At 40.2% G+C, this 18,400-nt stretch overlaps 1 protein-coding gene across 1 annotated transcript in view; it reads left to right on the top strand.

Moving 5' to 3' along the window:
* PLA2R1 (phospholipase A2 receptor 1) overlaps nt 1-15,876 on the top strand; it is a 42,411-nt gene extending 26,535 nt beyond the window's left edge. The window contains exons 19-30 of the mRNA XM_054208917.1: nt 380-483; nt 1,865-2,007; nt 2,779-2,896; nt 3,764-3,894; nt 4,466-4,610; nt 8,345-8,583; nt 9,113-9,281; nt 10,623-10,763; nt 11,192-11,308; nt 11,755-11,931; nt 12,642-12,671; nt 12,899-15,876. Coding sequence (XP_054064892.1) covers nt 380-483; nt 1,865-2,007; nt 2,779-2,896; nt 3,764-3,894; nt 4,466-4,610; nt 8,345-8,583; nt 9,113-9,281; nt 10,623-10,763; nt 11,192-11,308; nt 11,755-11,931; nt 12,642-12,671; nt 12,899-13,116 — 1,732 coding nt within the window. The 3' untranslated portion in view covers nt 13,117-15,876. The remainder of the gene's footprint in view (nt 1-379; nt 484-1,864; nt 2,008-2,778; nt 2,897-3,763; nt 3,895-4,465; nt 4,611-8,344; nt 8,584-9,112; nt 9,282-10,622; nt 10,764-11,191; nt 11,309-11,754; nt 11,932-12,641; nt 12,672-12,898) is intronic.
* Nucleotides 15,877-18,400: the final 2,524 nt, after the last annotated feature.

The raw sequence follows: 18,400 nt of genomic DNA, 5'->3' as shown, positions 1-18,400 counted from the left end.
AGAATATCTATGCTTCAGCTGCTGGGAGTTGTACTTGGCGTGCCCCGTTTACAGGTTGCCGTTCAGTCTGATGGGCTAAAGCGTGTGATGGCTGAGGGGGATACTCAAGAGACAACTTCAGTTCTCATGTAAATATCGTTCAGAATATATTGCCCTGAATTTATCTCCATGTTACAGTATTTCTCCTAAAAGGGGTATAAAAGACACAAGCCCAAGACGTGAACATCAGCCTTGTTGTTGTTGGCTGTCTTTCTTTAAAGCTTAGTTAATAAAGGGGCACTTCCTACCCTGTATCTGCTTACAAACACTTTTAATGGAGGTTGTGTTTTTAGGTAAGGGTAGGAAAAAGTGTAACTATGCTCTTAACGTTTCTGCGCAGCTGGAGAGATGAATCACCAGTAACATACCAGAACTGGAATGAAGGGAGGGAGAGAGATCCGCAGAAACCAGGGAAAAGATGCGGCTTCATTTCATCACAAACAGGTTTATTTTGTGTTTCCTTTTGTTGCAGGAGTTGTGACTTGATTCTGTTGTTGGCCAAAGGGCTTATATTTTTTTAATTGCTTTCAAGAAATGCAATCCCTATTACGTGGTACTGCATTACATAGTCCTGTTACATGGTTATAATTTGCATAACTGCTTCTGTGGTTAAAAAAAGAATATTAAAATATCATGAATGTGCTCAGACTAGGTTATAGGATTTAAAAGTATATTAATAATTCCGGTAGTCTAATGTCAAAATATAAAGATTCCAGCGATACCGAATCTTCAGTTTTGCTTAAGAATCTGTTATGTGGCACAGCAAAAATGTTAATGCACTGCTGCTTTTCGCAGTCAGTTTTCTCATAACCAAATGAGCCAGATGGATGAGCAATAATTTTTCCTACGTTTATAAACTGTTTTTCTATCAGCACACAACTTTAAATACCCAGGTTTCTAGTTTATTTTTGATCCCATAGCCAATCTGCTGAGGGATTTTTGGGTACCATGGTTTTGATGCTGGCTTTATACCGCCACATGGCTCTGTAGTTTGCTAAAGAAATAAAAAAAAATGTACAGTGCTGCTGGTTCCAGTGATTTCTGTCATCTGTCAGTCTCTGTTTTCTGAAGATCTGCAAGTCTTATGGTAAAGTAAACATGTCAGGTTCCATGAAAAGAAAAAACAACCAGCTTGGTATTTGTGACTGAAAAAAATTAATGCAGTTGCACTCTTGTAATCCCATCCTTGAGAGCCAAAACTGAAAAAATGCAAAACCTTCTTTTTTTCCCACACATAATCTCAGGGGTTTGATTCATGACTTTCGAATGCTTGGGTTTTACGTTACTGTAGTTAGTATCGGATAAAAGGAAGGGATGCCCACCCTCCCCCAGCAGCTGGCCAGCAGATGGGAGCTGGTCAACAACTTGAATGTACTGTGTTCCACTGGGAAATGTATTTTCAGGTCAGCCTGTATTCAGCAGGTCAGCAGTTTATGTCAGTAGCTGGATCTTGCCAACAATTTTCAATGTAAGGAAGTCAAACTATTTTATCTGGAAGGCATCATTTCCATACCTTTCCTTTTTTTTTTTTTTTTTTTGCATAACAAGTATTTTTTTAAAATACGTGATGATAGAGGCATATGTTATGTGACTCAGCGCAGAGGAATTAGTTTAACTGAATAAAATCAAAGTAGCAATAAAAGTATGAATCCCATGGATGATCAATTCCACTGTCATGCGATATGTCCAAATATATTTGATGCAGAATCTTGTTTTACTCAACCACTAAAGGGTAACTGTCTTAACAATATCTAAGCTAGCTAAGAAAAAAAACTCTTTCCAGTTCTTAAGCCAATATTGAACTGTGATTTTTCTTTTTGCACAGGACTCTGGGGTGATGAAAACTGTACTGTCTCTCTTCCCTGTATTTGTAAGCGTAAATTTGCATGGAAAATAGAGAAAGAGACTCCAAAAGATCAAAACCAACAAGGAATGTGTCCCAAAGGCTGGCTGCACTTTGGATTCAAGGTAAAACATTTTTTCTGTTGTTTGATAATTCAAAATGCATTCCGCACTTCTGACAGAAATTGGGTTTCTTAAGGATTATTCAACGTTTGAAGATTTTCTTACTTTTTGAAAGCAGAGCCCTTAGGTTTATAACTACTGACAGGTTTACAGCTATTAAGTAGCTTTGCACACAGAAGTTGTCTTAATAAGGTGTCAAAAATTTTACTTCAGTTGAAGGAAATGAATACTGATACATGCAAAATTTATCTAAGTGTATTTGTGCTTTTGCTGTAAAAAGCCTGCTCTGTCTTCTCTTTTCCACTTACGACAATTCTGAGAGTCTTTTATGGTCTCAAAACAGATCTCTGACCCCTTGTTGTACTAAATGGTCCCAAACTGCTGCCATCCTCTGAAAGATGCTGTTTCAGATAGGGTTCATCAAAGATAATTATAAACCAAAGTCTATTTGCAATTGAAGGTTGAAAGGCAATGATTTCATGAAGCTTCTATGAAATACATACGTTCCGTAATAGCAACGTGCATTGAGGTGTCTGGATTTATCCCGGTGCTAAACTGTGGTGAATACAAGGATAAATATAACCCCGATCGTGTTTGCCTTTAAACAACTGATTTGAATCCAAGCCTGATCCCAGCTGAAAACTGATACTGGCAATGTTGGAGTGGTCCATTGCAGGACAGAAACTAATCCGTGATCACTCTTAGGGATTGATAAATAGTTTTTAAACTGGAGAAAAACAAAAGAAGCCTTTTTTTTTTTTTTTTTTTAAACAGTGTTTTTTGATACAAATTCCGAAGGATCCAGAGCATCTGAGAAACTGGTACTCTGCGCAAGAGTTCTGCAGTAGCTATGAAGGGTCACTCGCGTCCCTTGAAGATGAACTGGAACAAGGTTGACTACTGAAAATATTGATAAATAAATAAAATTTCGTCTTCATTAGATAAGATGCTGTGGTAAAATTTCGTCTTAGATGCAGATTTAGGAAAGAAGATCTCTCAGAACTCATGGTTCCTCTGCTTTAAATAAATTAGCGTTTCTCTTTCCCAATTTCCCAAAATGTAAAGATTCAACTATCCACTGAGCTATATGACAGTTGCGTTTTGAGGAGTAATTATATTTCCATTGTTCTTACTACCAAGCATTAGAAATACAAAAACAAATTATGGAATACCCATTTAAAATTTTGCTATGTACAATTTCTATCTTATGAATGCAACATCACGTTGTTATGAAAGAAATCTGATTTTTATCCTTTAATAGTACTTAAAAATTTGTTCTGTTGTATAGCACATAAGCATAGCACTAGGCTGGAACTGTCAGAGAAATAAGTGCCAGCACATTCAGTAATATTTATAATCCCTATTCATAAAAATCTGTGGTTGAATTTCATCCATGTATAAAACCACTTATTTGGAGGTGGGAGGAATCTTGCTGGCAATCTTTAGGTGAGAAATCTTATTTCCAACTGAAAAAGAGAAAAGCTTTTTCAGTGGGACCGTACCCTGAACTAATACTTAAGGTGTTCTGGAAGACTTACTAGTTAATGGACTAGGTCTGAACCCAAGCAAAGTTAATCAGTTTAACTGAATTTATAGTTAGATGACACTGAAATGCTGCTCATGGTCTTACTTTCTAGTAACTAGGTAATGTCATTGATTAGTAATTAAATTTTTCAGTGCTTTAGTATATTGGAAGAGACTTCACCTATCTCTAAGTGGTTACCAGTTAATTATATTCTATTTCTCTTTCATTTCGTAGCTTTCATAACTATGAACCTATTTGGACGGAAAACTAATGTTTGGATAGGTTTCCAGAGTGACGATTATGAAAAATGGGTGAATGAAAACCCTCCAACGTATTCCAACTGGTCGCCAGTTGAAGTAGTGGATGTGAGTACTTCCTGGGTGTTTAAGGACGGCGGGAAGTCGTTTTATCCATAAAAATCATGACTTTCACAAAGACAAGGCCTAACTTGTTACAGTAACTTAGTCTTCTCTTGATTTTTGCAACTTGAGACAACTCTGGGCACAGATTTATGGGCGTAACTTGAGGTAGCAAAAAGGGCAGTATTGAAAGAGTTATTTAGGTAATTTGTGGCTATAGTCACATTGTCTTGCAATTGCTTTTAAGCACCAAAGTTTGAATTATATGGTTAGTGTCATATGCTGGGTCTGAGCAAAGCTTAGGGATAAGATTATGAATTTCATATTTTAATATATTGTTTTACGCCAGGTTAGTCCTTATTGGGCTTAGCATTTTAGTTTGTTCAGTGAAAGCTTGTGACTTTTTATTTATGAGGTTGTTGTTCCAAATTGTATTTTTGGGAGTTTTCATTGGTCTACCTAAATGTTTATAATAGTGACTTCCAGGTAATTATTCCTCTAAATTTAATGTAATAATTATGCATTGTTTTTACACAGCGTCTTTTTTAATTAATATAAGGTTCTGTGTTGATTGCAGAGACAGCGTTATAACAGTGCAAACACTCAAGAACAACTTCCACTATGTACATTGGTATCAAATAACCCTAATTTTTATTTTACGGGAAAATGGTACTTGGAAAACTGTCAGAAAAATTATGGGTTTGTCTGCCAAAAGACACAGGGTAAGGCTTCCTTTTGTTTTGCTTCTGTCCTTTTTTCTTACTATATTGAATTCATCTTACTTTATTCTCATCTGGAAGCAGCTTGTTATAGGCGTTTATAAAACCAGGAGCAGAAAAGATTTCTAAGATGGTTCTACTTTGATATTTAGACAGACTAGCTCTATGGCATTTAATAAATCAATAGCTGTGATGTAGAAGTAATTTCTGAAAAAAAACTTTGTTACTAAATTTTCTTCCTAATGTTAAGCTTTCTGTTGCATATCTTAGATTCTGGAATAGAGATTAAATTTCACATTTTCTGTGAGCGGAGTAGGAGTAACAGCCTGAAATTACAAAAGGCAAAACAGGGTAATTTTGATGAAAATATTGTTTGTTTTTTTTTTAAAAAAATTGGTTAGGGTGTGGGACTTGCAATATTGATCACTATAGACTCTAGAAAATGTGTTTCTGTGAGCAGCACGGACCAACTGGCGGATCGAATAGATAGTTTGGCTTTTCTTTTCACCCTTCTCTAATTCTGTCACCTTAAAGTTGACTTGCCAGAAGCACGAAGCTTTTGCGGGGAACACGCGTGGTTTGCTTTCCTCAAGCCATGTCCCAGCATTGCCTGTCAGCTCGGGAGCCGCTGGCGCCCATCCCCAGGGCACCTGGGCGGCTTCAGAGCCCGTCCCAGAGCTGCGGGAACCTGCCAGAGCTGGTCCCAAAATAGACCAGCAGCAAATTATTAACCCTAAAGCAAAGGGAGGGCTGTAATCTGAGCCTGTAAGGACTGTCCTTGGCTGCTGTACTTACCGGGGGGTGGTTTTAGGTGGCTCAGCTTTATATATCCCCCTGGCTCTAAAGAGACAATGCTCCCCTGCTGGCTGCCAAGGGGGTGAGGGAGGGCGACTGGAGAAGTAGAATAAACAAATACAAGCTTTGGGCAGTGCTCACATGTAGCTCTAGCAAACCATAGCCGTGTTTGACATCATTTATTGTGAACTACAGTTGCGGGGAGTGCCGGAGTAATCCTGCACTTTGTGTAGAAAAGATAAATAAATGCATTTTCCTGCTGGTTTGTTTCGTTTACCTCCCAAACACTTGTATTTTAACCCTTTGCTGCTACTTCAGACAGATGGAAAAGCTGTTAAAAGGCAGGAAGGAAAACTGTTGCCTTGGGGCGGCCACGCTGCAGGGCTCTCGGGATGTTGGGGCTGCAGTGGGTGCTCGGGACCCCCCTTACGTTTCCCAGCTGGGTGAGCATGAGTGGCCCTGGTCAAAGCCTGGTGGGGCTGGGGGGACGCGCTGTGCCCTAGGCTTGGTGCTGCCCACCCGCCCGTGCACTGCAGGGTGCTCCTGGGGGTGAAGGGACCAGTCCTGGACCCAGTGTGACACCCATGGCTCTCTCCCAAACCATCAGGCAGTCCGGCACGCTAATTCAGCAGAAAACTTTCCTCTTTTTTTTTGTCTGTCTTTCCTTTTTTTCCTTTTTTCCTTTTTTTCCTTTTTTTCCTTTTTTTCCTTTTTTTTCCTTTTTTTCCTTTTTTTCCTTTTTTTTCCTTTTTTTTCCTTTTTTTCCTTTTTTTCCTTTTTTTTCCTTTTTTTCCTTTTTTTCCTTTTTTTCCTTTTTTTCCTTTTTTTCCTTTTTTTCCTTTTTTTCCTTTTTTTCCTTTTTTTCCTTTTTTTCCTTTTTTTCCTTTTTTCCTTTTTTCCTTTTTTCCTTTTTTTCCTTTTTTCCTTTTTTCCTTTTTTCTTTTTCCTTTTTTCCTTTTTTCTTTTTCCTTTTTTCCTTTTTTCCTTTTTCCCTTTTTCCTTTTCCCTTTTTCCCTTTTTCCCTTTTTCCCTTTTTCCCCTTTTTCCCCTTTTTTTCCCTTTTTTCCCTTTTTTCCCTTTTTTCCCTTTTTCCCTTTTTCCCTTTTTTCCCTTTTTTCCCTTTTTCCCTTTTTCCCTTTTTCCCTTTTTCCCTTTTTCCCTTTTCCCTCTTTTTCCTCTTTTTCCCCTTTTTCCTTTTTCCTTTTTCCTTTTTCCTTTTTCCTTTTTCCTTTTTCCTTTTTCCTTTTTCCTTTTTCCTTTTTCCTTTTCCCTTTTCCCTTTTCCCTTTTCCCTTTTCCCTTTTTCCCTTTTTCCCTTTTTCCCTTTTTTCCCTTTTTTCCCTTTTCCCTCCTTTTTTTCCTTTTCCCCCCCTCTTTTTTTTTTTTTTCCTTTTTTTTCTTTCCCCTAATTGATGTCATTTTGTGCAGCTTTTCCAGGCTGCATTGACTCAGTGCAGGGCCAGGCAAAGACCAGGCCCATGCATGGGAATATGCAGCTGGAAGAGCAGAGAAGCAAGGAAGGGAGCAGTGACAGCCTCTCGCTGGTGGTAGTGAACTGCTAGATTTGCTCAAATGTCCAAAAAAATGTGTCAGTTCCTGGAAAGATGAGCTGGTGCTTTGCTTCTGCCACGCTGTCCACATTCCATCTCCCTTTTTTTGAATTATTTTCTGTAGGAGGCTAAAATGAAATAAACCAGCAGGAGATCTGAACTGGGCTCTGATCCCTTAGTGATGTTTGAGTGAGGATTGTGTCAGCGTTTGACTGCATTGCCTGCCTTTTCTTTCTTTAGGCAGTGACACGCACTGAAAGCTGGAACAAAATAGAGTGCTTCACTTAGCTCAAGAGCAGAACTTTTTCTTGCTTAGAAATTTGTAATTTTAAATTATTTGTGAATGACAAATAATAAATCAGTTTACTATTTTAAGATGCCTGTTAACACTCCTCCTCCATTAGTCATAAAAGGAACCAAGTCTAAAAACACTCCACCTCGTAGCAAAGCAACCACTTCATTTTGTAATCACAGAGGAGCTTTACAGACAGAAGCAATTAATCCAAACTGACAAAGAGGATTAAAATTGAGGCATTTTTATAGTCTTGTTTAAACTATATTGTGGGCATTCATACGCATTAGCTAAGGCATTTGCCTCCTGTAGCAAAGCCAGCACAGCAGCATCGCAGACAGGGCAGGGGGGGAGATGGTCTCTGTCTTTTGATTTTTTTCTCATGGGAGATTCTCTCTCTCTTTATTTCTTAAATCTAAAAAGTCTTCTTCTTCCTTTCATGTTCTTTTGGATGTTGCGGTGTTAGTTTATCACCAAAAAGTGATTTAAGTCTCCTGCACAGAGGATTTCTTTTTAAGTGCCAATACTGTGATCTTCCCCACGTTGAGATGAGCTCAAGAAGCTCCCAAGCGTGCACTTGTACCACGAGCCACAGTTTGTCATCTTCTCGGTTGTGCCAGTACAATTATTTGGGAGGCCAGCCTTTGTGCTGCAAACTGATCTTGGAAATTATTAAAAATAATGGGTCAAAAAAAAAGGTAATCTAAATTAGATGCAAGGTATCTAGGATAAGAGTCCTCTGCAGCCCACTGCTATGGGTCACTTGGGATGTGCCCAGATCCCAGGTGATTTCTTACTGACCTTCAAAGATCCAGTCAGTGGAACTAACTCCATCCAGGTTTTCTTTTCTGTATTTTTTGTGTGTTATACATTAAACTCATTGACTCCTGTGATGTTTTGTGCTGTGATGGAATTTCAGATACTGTTGTAGTAGTCATCATCTGTTTCTTTTTAAAGTTCACAGTGTCTTCCTGAAACCAGGGAGCTTGCAATTTTTAGATTTGTTTTTGAGGATGGTTCTGATTTTTTAGGAGCTGTTCTGCTACGTGCAAGCTGTCTGTTTTAAAAAATAAATCAGTCCTTTCTTTCTGTTTATAACAGACACATCCAGACATGTCATCAATGCATCTGAAATGTACCCTGTCCCAGATACTTTAGAATATGGAAACAGAACGTATAAACTAATACGTGGGAATTTTACGTGGTCTTCAGCTTTAAAAGCCTGCATGGCAAATGGCGCGGAGTTGGTCAGCATTGCAGACCAGTACCACCAGGCTTTCCTCACCGTCATCGTGAATCGGCTGGGATTCAACCACTGGATCGGGCTCTTCACTTCGGATGTACGTAGTGGACCCCCTGGCTATGAATATGATGCTGCAAAGGAATTTTTCCAGTAACAGGCTAATGAGCTGTGTCATTATTTTGAAGTCACAGGAATTTTGCATCTGGAAATGAAACCCTGGAAAGCTTGAGCCCTAACCATTTCTTTGCAACATAATGTATAAATCTAATGAGAGCCAGTTTGGTGCAATAACTGCTGAAAACTAAAAGCCACAGAAAACATTTAAAAACACATACACACAAAATCTCTTGTAGTGTCAACATTGAAATGATGTTGTTTCATTTGTAGTTGCTCAATGGCCCAAATAACCACTTGCTGAAAACAGCAGTTTAGATGTAGTTTGTGGTCTCCCAGAAGTAAGCTGGGAGGATCCTTGGATCTGTCTTTTGTAGATCCTTCTGGATCTACCCAGCCTTTGGAGACATCAAAGACATTCTGTAATACCTGGTGTGGATGCCACCACAAGAAGATGAATTTGTATGGTGCTAAAGCATGTCAGAAAGATAATCTGACATTTGTCTTGGCAGAACGGGCTTCACTTTGAATGGTCGGATGGGACTAGGTCTTTGTTTACCTTCTGGGAAGACGACGAGTCCCAGGCCTTTGGCAGCTGCGTTTACATTGATACTTCGGGGCACTGGAGAAGTGCTAACTGTGAGCGACTTCTGCAAGGAGCAGTTTGCCATGTGCCACCAAGTAAGTCGGAGTGAAGTGTTATATTAAATCTTTGCAGCTGCAAATGGGTGTCTTGACAGTGGAAGTATGTGAAAGGAAATTAATTGGTTTGAGGTTAAGCAATGATGATAGTATTATTTAAAACTGAAGTATATTTCTGGCATTTCCTTGCTGTATCTCCTATTTGTGAAACCATTTTTTCCCCATAAAATATTGGCCATCAGGTCTGGTCCGTAGGAGAATGGAAAGAGAACTTTCATAATGGAAAAGAAACAGTAAAATGACTTACTCTGTCTCTTCAGTGAACGCTATATCATCTGTGAAAAATGATGATTGCTAATAACCTAGCTCGAAGGGAAATAAATTCCGCTCGCTGCAATTAACTGTGGGTTGGGAGAAGGGAAGCATTTAGAGGAAAGTGAAAAATTAGAGTCACATCTTCACTGATTGCACATAAAAGATTTTGCAACCTTTTTCATAAAGATAAGAATATTTTCCTGTACCCTAAAATATCTCGTGTTTCCTGCAGTGCTCTGTCAGTTAACTACCTGGGCTTCACTTGAATCCGGAGTTCAGGTCTGGAACTCCATTCAGTCCAGGACTGCAGAGTCTTTGGCAGCACCCCGTTCTCAAAATAGTTCCTGTTCGGTGGCATTGATCACCAGGGGTTCGCCTACAGCTTATTATAGCTTTTGGATCTGTTGTGAAAAAGCTGTTTTGGGATCCTTCGAGACAAAAATTATTCCGTAGCATGCTTTTTTGTATTGCAGCTGAATAATTTTCTAATTTGTTTGCCAAGTTATGTAATCATATGTAGCCTAAGGTTTACTTAATTTTAAAAAAAATGTGTTTTGTAGCAAAGTAGGAGGCATGTGAGGCCGTAGGGAACGCAGGTGAATCTACAGCACTGCCCAAAAGTGATGCTGAGTATCGCAGAGTGAGCTTGTAGAGTTGCCCTGAGTCAGCGGGACTCTCTGCTGCAGCGGGTTGCTTGCCGGGGACGCTGGAGACTCTCCTCTCTTAGTGGAGAGAAACTCTGCAGTCCTTGGAAATCCCCAGCCCTCTGGGAGACGCTGGGCAGCCCGGAGGGCTCTGACGTGCCCGTAGTTTGCTCGTAACTCCCTCTGCACATCGGTACCGGTTACATCGTCCCGGTATATTGCTGTTGCAACCCAGCAAGGGTTTTGATCAGAAGTAAAACCAGCTAAAGCAAATATATACAGCCACTAGATTTTCACTTTGAAAAATGGAGGCAGAACGCAGTAACGTGCTTATTAGCATTACTCCAAAACAGCGTGTGGAATGTTATATTAACGTGTATGTTGTTGTGCCAATAAAGCTGTGCTGTTATTTCTATCACAGAAAAGAAACTCCCTGCCCATAAAGGCTTATGTTCAGAAAAAACTGTTCCCTGGATCAAATTCAAAACCAGTTGCTACAGCTTTTCCACGGTTCTGCAGGGCACAAGTTTTGATACTGCATCTGAAGTCTGCAGAAATCAAGGTAAGTAATTATTTTGTAGCTACAAAATGTCATCGTGATATCTTGAAAAATACATGTTTTCTGAAATGACTGAAATCATGTCATGCATTTTCTCTAGTTCGAGATAATGATAGTGCAGCTCATAAGCCAACTATGAAATTGGAGGCAACGTAGATCAAAAAAGTGTTCCTTTCCACGTGAAAAGATTGATTTCTGGAATAATGTGTAAAATGAATCTTTCTCCCTTCAAACCTGTTTTAAGATCATGTGAGAACAGTTTTATATCAGCCTGAGCATTTTCACATTAATTACAAATTTAAGAACTTATAACGTATAGCCAGACTTTTCAAGCTTTTCAATTAAGGCTCATAATACTAACTTTCTGAAATGCAATGTTACATTTTAATGTTGTGGATTATTTGAAAATTTGTTCTGTGTTTAATTTGTAGGATCACATCTTCTAACTATTGAAGATGAAGACGAAAATGCCTTCATTTTGGAAGAATTGCACAGTTTTGGTTATTCTGTGCAAATGGTTTGGTTGAACGTGCTGATTGTTACAGACAGTAAGTTTTGGGTGGAAGAGAGCTGCATGTAAGAACTTGGTTTGGTTTTTCGTTATCTTAATGCTTCTCGAGCCATCTTCCAAAACACTGTTACCTTTTGAGATCATTTCTTTTTTGCTGCTTATTACCTGATGTAGTAAAACCAGTCAAGCTTTCTGTAATCATTACCTATTAGTATTCTGAATACTCAATATGTATGCATGCATGTCAACGCCTTTATTTTCTTCTTAAGGAAACACTACAGGCTTTCTTCTGTGTCAACTACATAGGATGTTTTTAAATCCTTAAAAAAAAAAAAAAAAAAAAGTAATATAGTGGCCAAACAGACAAAATCCAGGCATTCCATAATACAGTTGTTTTTTCATGTGAGGGTAAGTCCAACTGAAACAGAGCTATTTATCAAAATACTGTGATATTTTATAATGATTTATAACTTCTGCCCTTAGATGAGACAGTCTCCTGGTTTGATGGTTCTCCCTTAAATTATTCTAACTGGGGCATCAGGGAGCCTGAATTTGACCATCTCAAAGGGAATTTCTGTATCAGCCTGAGGACCACAGATGGAGTCTGGCAATTATCTCCATGCAGAGAAAAAAAGGGATTTGTATGTAAAATGGATGCAGGTAAGTGCTTCCATAAAAGAAGGCAGTTGTGTCCTTATAACCATTGTTTTACATGTTCCTTGTTGCTTGATTTACTTGCTCTTAGTTTTCATTTCAATAATTCTGTCCTGTGGCACTAGGAAAAAATAGCTGTAAAAACCACAGCCAGCCAGGGTAACCTCCTTTTGCGCAACCTGGGCAGCTGTTGCGTTATTGCCGGCTGCGGTAGACTTTCTGTTGTGGGGGTGCCCATGTGCAAGGCATCAGGCTGAGCTCCACAGACCCCCCAGGAGGGGCAGGCGCAGCCCGGGAGCGCGGCACGGGCATCGCCGCTGTAGGAACACGGCTCTGAGAGAGAGCTGAAGGATCTCCAGAGCCCACGCAAAATGCCCGAGTCACTGTTGGACCCAACAGGTCGATTAATCTGGTCGCTGCACAGTTCTGCTCGTGCTTTTGTACTTTAAAAAGTGGATATATATGGCTGCTCATCCTTGCACAAATGTCAATTAACATATTCCCCCAAATTTAAGGGATTTTAGATAACAGATTAAGTCATATTTAACTTGGCCAGTTGGAATCCCATTGACATGAGTGAAATTAAACAAAGAACAGCCTGCTCTTAGATGGTTTTAGGTAGATTGTCTTCTCGGTGTCAATTTTACACTGAGTATATATAGTAACTTTTGTTAGTTCTGTGGATAATTTTATGACAGTTCTGGATTCTATTTCAGATATTGATGCAACAGAACCCTCTGAAAAAGGCAAGTTGCTTCTGTACTTTCTTAATTTTTTTTATAAGGAGTAATAACACATTTTGAGCCAATATTTTGTGAGGTCACATTTTTCACTGTTAAACCTGTAATTTAAAATGCGTGACATATAAGGAGTAATAATATGTTTTCCATAAAACATCTATATGTTTATATTTAGAATTGTCTGTAATTAGAGCTATATTTGCTTAATAACAATTTCTGTCCTTCTCTTTCAGCATCATACCGTGGGCTTGTAGCTCTGGCTGTTCTCGTGACGTTGGTGATGCTGGCTGCCATTTCCCTTTTCCTGTGGTGCCTGTACAAACAGAATAACCGATTCTTCCGCAGGATACTGTGGGTCAGAAACGCCTATTTGCCACAGATTAACGCTGATGTTCCTGCTTTGGAAGAAAGCATCCTCATTTCTGATTTTGAGAGAAGCGATGGCAATTAATCCATCAGAGGTAGCAAGCGGTCACGTCTTCTGTGTGAAACTCCATGATCTACAGTAGTTTTCTCCTCCCTGGGAGTCCCTCCAAGTACCCGTATCCAGAGAAACCCTCGCAGCCGTCGGTATGAACACTGTAGGGGCTCCCTACCTTGGAGAGCTTTTGCTTTGTGGCAGGATGAGATGAAGGTATAAGGCAGAGCCACGGAGAAATTGGCTCCTTTGGGACAAGCGGGGAACTGAAAATACTCCCACACCATAAACCTCCAGCCGCTCACGTGGAACAGTCGTGTCTGAGGCCCCAGAGCAGCAGGCAATTTTCATACAACTTTTTCCTATGGGAACGTTTGGGCTTTTGTGATTCGTTTTTTACACATTGCAGAATCTGTTCATGAGCCATCGCTAAAATTCGGCCTTGAATTTCAGAACTCTGAAACATATTCCAAAGATAATGGGGTAGATTATTATTATTTTTTTCTTAATAGCCATGCCTTCTGCAAAATGAACAGGTTTTTTTTCGGAGAGTGGATTCTTGCCAGGTGGATTTCCAAGCTTGCAGAGAGGTGAAGTCATTTTTTACTTGGGGGTGCCAGAGTTTTGGTAGTTTGGCCCATGATGCCTAGTTCACGTCATAAAATAAATTAGTCTAGAGCTATAATGGCATATGGGCTTTGTCATCCTGAAGTTAACATATTCATTTGAAGTGTGTCCAGCGTCCTGTTAAAGATTTAACTATGTGATCTCTCACCTAGGTTATTTCAGAAATGGAATCCCATCCCTCTTTTAAAGACATTTTTGGGCAATATCTGTTTGAAGAAAAAAAAAAAAACCAACCCTGTTACAAATCTTGCTGAAGTTATGGTAATAAATTGCTTTACTGTTCACCTACAGTATTTCTGCAAGCAGTATTTGTGTACGCTCTTCTGAGACGCTACTCTCAACAGCTGAGGACGATACGTGGGGGAGCCACAGTGCTGCTCCCAAAGGGTGCTATAGTCCTATGCCCCCATGTAGCAGACCCTCAGAAGGACAATTTTCGCTTTCAGTGTTCGTACTAAGGTGCTAACGAAGGAGATGAATTTCACAGACCAGTTGGTCTGCAGCCTGATGGTTGTGAAGGACCCAGCTCAGGTCTCTCCACTACCTCAGTTGCAGTGGCCCAGGACAGCAACACTTGCTCTCCGGGGGACTCCTGCCACCCGCCTCTCTCAAAATACCTGGAAGGTTTTCAGGGACTTTATTTTTTGTTTTTATTGCAGTGTGGAAAAACAAATGGTTAGTCATGAAAAGTTACTTCAGAAGGGCTTTACTGTGCCTTCAGTCATCTCTAAAAGCCGCCGCGAAGAGCTGCATTTATTGTTGGGTTTGTTAGTTTGTTTGTTTTAAGATGACTCATTCTAACAATTTCGCAAGAGCCCTAAGATGGAGGTACGTTCCTCAGAATTAAGCAAGCAGCTAAGGCCAACTGAAATGTTTTTATACAGTGTTTGTGCACATGCACAGGAATGTATGACTGCCTTTTAGTTAGATTTCACATGGCCAATTCTAGCAACAAAAATCGCTTGTTCATGTCCTAATTATGTATAGGGCTATTTTTAAAAATTATTTAGTACATAGACTATTTCAGTGCTTGTTTACAGAACTGTTCAAAAATGTTGTCAAAGAAGCTGCAGGCGGTTTTGATCCCAATATCATTTTCAACTTACTGTTTTCGCTAAATTCTGTGGGTGTACCTATCACAAGTTCTTAATCTGAGATTTTTCCATCATCTAAAATCTAAATAGCTTTTCTGGGTATATTTTATCTAGTGGTTTGATCCCATACATTACTCGTCAGTAATGTTTTAAAAGTTTGGGGTCGGCCCTCTAGATTTATCTGTGGGACTGATTTTATGTGAAGTCCACTATCAGAGTTTGTGGACTGCAACTTTTGAGTACGATTGCCAGATAATCTCCTGCTTATAATGTGTGAACTGCAATAGCTTCTTTACCACCAAAAGAAAAGAAGAAAAAAGGTTGGGACCATCTCTCCCTTTCCCATGAAAATTTCAACTATTTGAACTACAGTTGGAGGAACCTAAACCAACAAATCCCTTCTATCACATTCACTGACAAGTGTGTAAATGCTGCTTTCTTATGGCACAGCAAGCAGAGTGGCTCGCAGGATGTTTTTTTTTGTGAAACTAAGCTCAGTCGCCTCTGAGGACGTGTATTTATCAGGCTACAGTGCTGTTACTAGTTACGCAGACTCCGGTCTGATTTTTGATGGGGTTAATGAAGGTGTATATTTTTTCACAAAACTTGACATAGGCGTTTTATCAGTTTTCCTTGAGGTATCATTTAAATATATTTGAAGGGCAGCGCTGTAAGAAATAACCCTAACCTCAAAACAGGGATCGTTGATTAACATCGACTCTGATGTAGATGATCTTGCATTAAGGGAAAAATAGTTCAAGCAGTGTTTTCTTCCTACTTTGAAATGGTTTTGAGGGAACAGACCCTTAAATATTTATTTTTAAATCTGTCATCATTTAACTTTTGTAATGGAAGGTATTATTCACTCAAGAATATAATCATTGATTGCTTTCTAGTCTTCGCTCTGGATTTTTTTACCCATGGCTTTCATTTGTTTTCCCTTAATCAGAGGTCTTCTGTACTGTTCCTGATCTGGGTATGTGGTGACTATGTTTTTACTGCTGACTTTGATGATATTGGCAGTGAGGTTCACTGTGTTATTTCAACTGGAAAATTAAAGCGTGAATAATTATTTTCTGTGCTGTAACTTTTCTTGAATCTTTCCCCATCTGTAATTAGCTGCCAGGCTTCAGTGTCTCGTTACAGCGGTCCCCAGGCTTTGCACCGAGTCATCCTGTGTAGGAGAGGGAGAGCTTGCACCAGCCTCCTCTCTGGCTGCATGGCTGGACCTAGACCTGGGCACTGCAGATGGTCTCTGCACACATGGTGGCCCCAGTGTTTCCCAGGGCACGAATGAGGATGCCCCAGGACATGTGTGCAGGAGGTGGTGGGAGGAGGAAGGAGCCACAGCACCATCAGTAAGGATGATGGATGGGAGCATGGTGCTGATGCACAGATATTCTCCCAGTCTGCAGCCAGTTCCCTGCAGCCCTGGGAGCTGGGGCCACCAGGGATGAGTGATGGCCTGCAGGAATTTTCCTGCTGGACTGCAGAGGCTGTGGTGTGTGGGAGCCCATTCATTTCTGCCACAGACAGGGTGGAGATACATGGACTGCAGCTCAGTAGCTTCCATGGCTAGCACCCAAGTGCTTCCCATGTCCAAGAACTGGGTTCATCAGAGACTGAACAGGCAAATGAATGCTGCATTTTCCTCTGCCATGCCAGCTTCTTTGAATGCGTTTACTGAAAGGGAAGTGTTAGATGATTTCATGCCACTCCCTTGCTTGGGGGATGGAAGGGTATCCCCACCAGAGAGAGATACACTCAGGCCAACGTATGGTAAACCTTGTCTACTGGATATTAGTGTTTGGGAAAAAATCCACGTGCTTATTTTTGCAAACTCCATTCCAGGAGAAAATTTACCTCCACGTCCCTTTAGCAGGCCTTGCAGCATGGCTCTGAGGTAAAGAGATGCCTGACGTAGCGGTCACATCCCAGCTGGACAGGAGGCTGCAATGGGAACATACGTGTGCTGGAGATGTCCAGCATGACCAGGCAGAGCGAGGGGCTGTGGCACAAGGTTGGAAGTGGGCAACATAACTCCTAAGCAAAGGCCTTTCCAGCTGTGGGGCTGCTTGAAATCCATGCAGTACACTCTGGAGGCAGTGTAGGGAAAAGGAAGTTTTTTGCACGCTCTGTGAGACTTGACCCACTCTGGTTCTCAGGGCACCGTTGCACAAATTCCCGTTTAATTTAACCCCCTACTTTTTCCGTTCATCATGTTGCCCCTCCCTCAGTGTAGTAACAGGCATCCTCAGTCTCTTGTAATAATAAACCCACTGTAATGAAATCCGTGGCATACCCTTCCTCTAGGGCATTTATACATAAGCAGAATTTTTTGGTTAAAAGCTAAATTGCACACATTCAGCAACTGGGCTCTAAATCCTCAGCTCAAAAAAAAAAAAAAAAAAAAAAGAAAAAAGGAGGCCTCTTCTTGAGCTATAATAATATTTCCTTTGGTAATCAGTGGAATGTTGATTTATAACCCCTGCAAGCCAGCGCTGATCTCTTACAATCTGATGCAGCCCTCATGCGTAAGTAACCATCAGGAGCAAATTCACAGGCATTACGCTGTTCTGGGATGGTATGAATTCAGGTTGATCTTGGTGCTTGGAAACAGAGTCAGTCTCGGTTTAGCCAGTAGATGGTAGTGGTAGACACAAAACTGGCAAAATGAGCTGTGCAAGAGAAAAAAAATCAGAGGGATCTGCTCCGGATCCTTTAGAAGTTTAATTAAATGAGCAGCAAAACTCTCAAGTCACAGAACTGCGAATATCAGCGTCAGGTTTTAGCCGTGTCTGCAACATCACAAAGCTGTGTTAAGAAGGCTTTCCAAGTCTCAGTGTTCATTCTCAACAACTTTAATGGGATGCATTCAAATGTACGGAATGGGATAATGCAAGTCCTTACGTTCGTCTGTGGGTTTTTCTTTTGTTTGGTGAGTGACGGGAAAATCCGCTTGGGTTCCCGAGTATTAAATAAATAAATAAATAAATAAATCTTTGTGGTATGTTTTGATTCTGATCCCTTTGATGGAAAGGTAATTGACTGAAAATGTTCCAGCCAGGTCTCTAGTGAAAATGGATTTGTTTTAATGTTTTCTTTCTTGACTGTATCAATGCAGGCATTTACTTACTAATTTACGTGGGAAAAGGAAAATGAAGACATGGAAATGAAAATTATTAGACATTGTAAGTATCCATTGCATAAGTAATCATTCCACAGCACTGTGGAAAGCAGATTTATTTTCTCCTTCTCTCAATTTATTCTGTAAGTTGCTCAGAGCTTAAAAGTTGCTGATCCCTTTCTATATCCGTTATCTTTATGCAGAATGACTGTGATTTGGATTCTCATCTTAGAAACTTAACCATAAAAAAGGGCATTGAGAATCGTTTTGTAATAAAGCCTCACTTCAAAGCCTTAGTTTTTATAATCTTGTTTCCTATTACTGCAGCTCTTGTAGACTTTCCCGATCTGCCTGTGATGAAGGAACTGCAGTTGTCCAGGGAAGGCCACTAGGCCCAGCCTGCTGCCATGCTTGTGGGTAACACCAGGGTCATTTACAGCCACCACAGTGATTCTCAGCTGCAATCATT

Source organism: Rissa tridactyla, chromosome 7 (assembly GCF_028500815.1).
Source record: "Rissa tridactyla isolate bRisTri1 chromosome 7, bRisTri1.patW.cur.20221130, whole genome shotgun sequence".
NCBI classification, from domain to species: domain Eukaryota; kingdom Metazoa; phylum Chordata; class Aves; order Charadriiformes; family Laridae; genus Rissa; species Rissa tridactyla.
The sequence above is the reverse complement of the archived record's forward strand: the minus strand, read 5'-3'. Positions and strand labels throughout refer to the sequence as shown.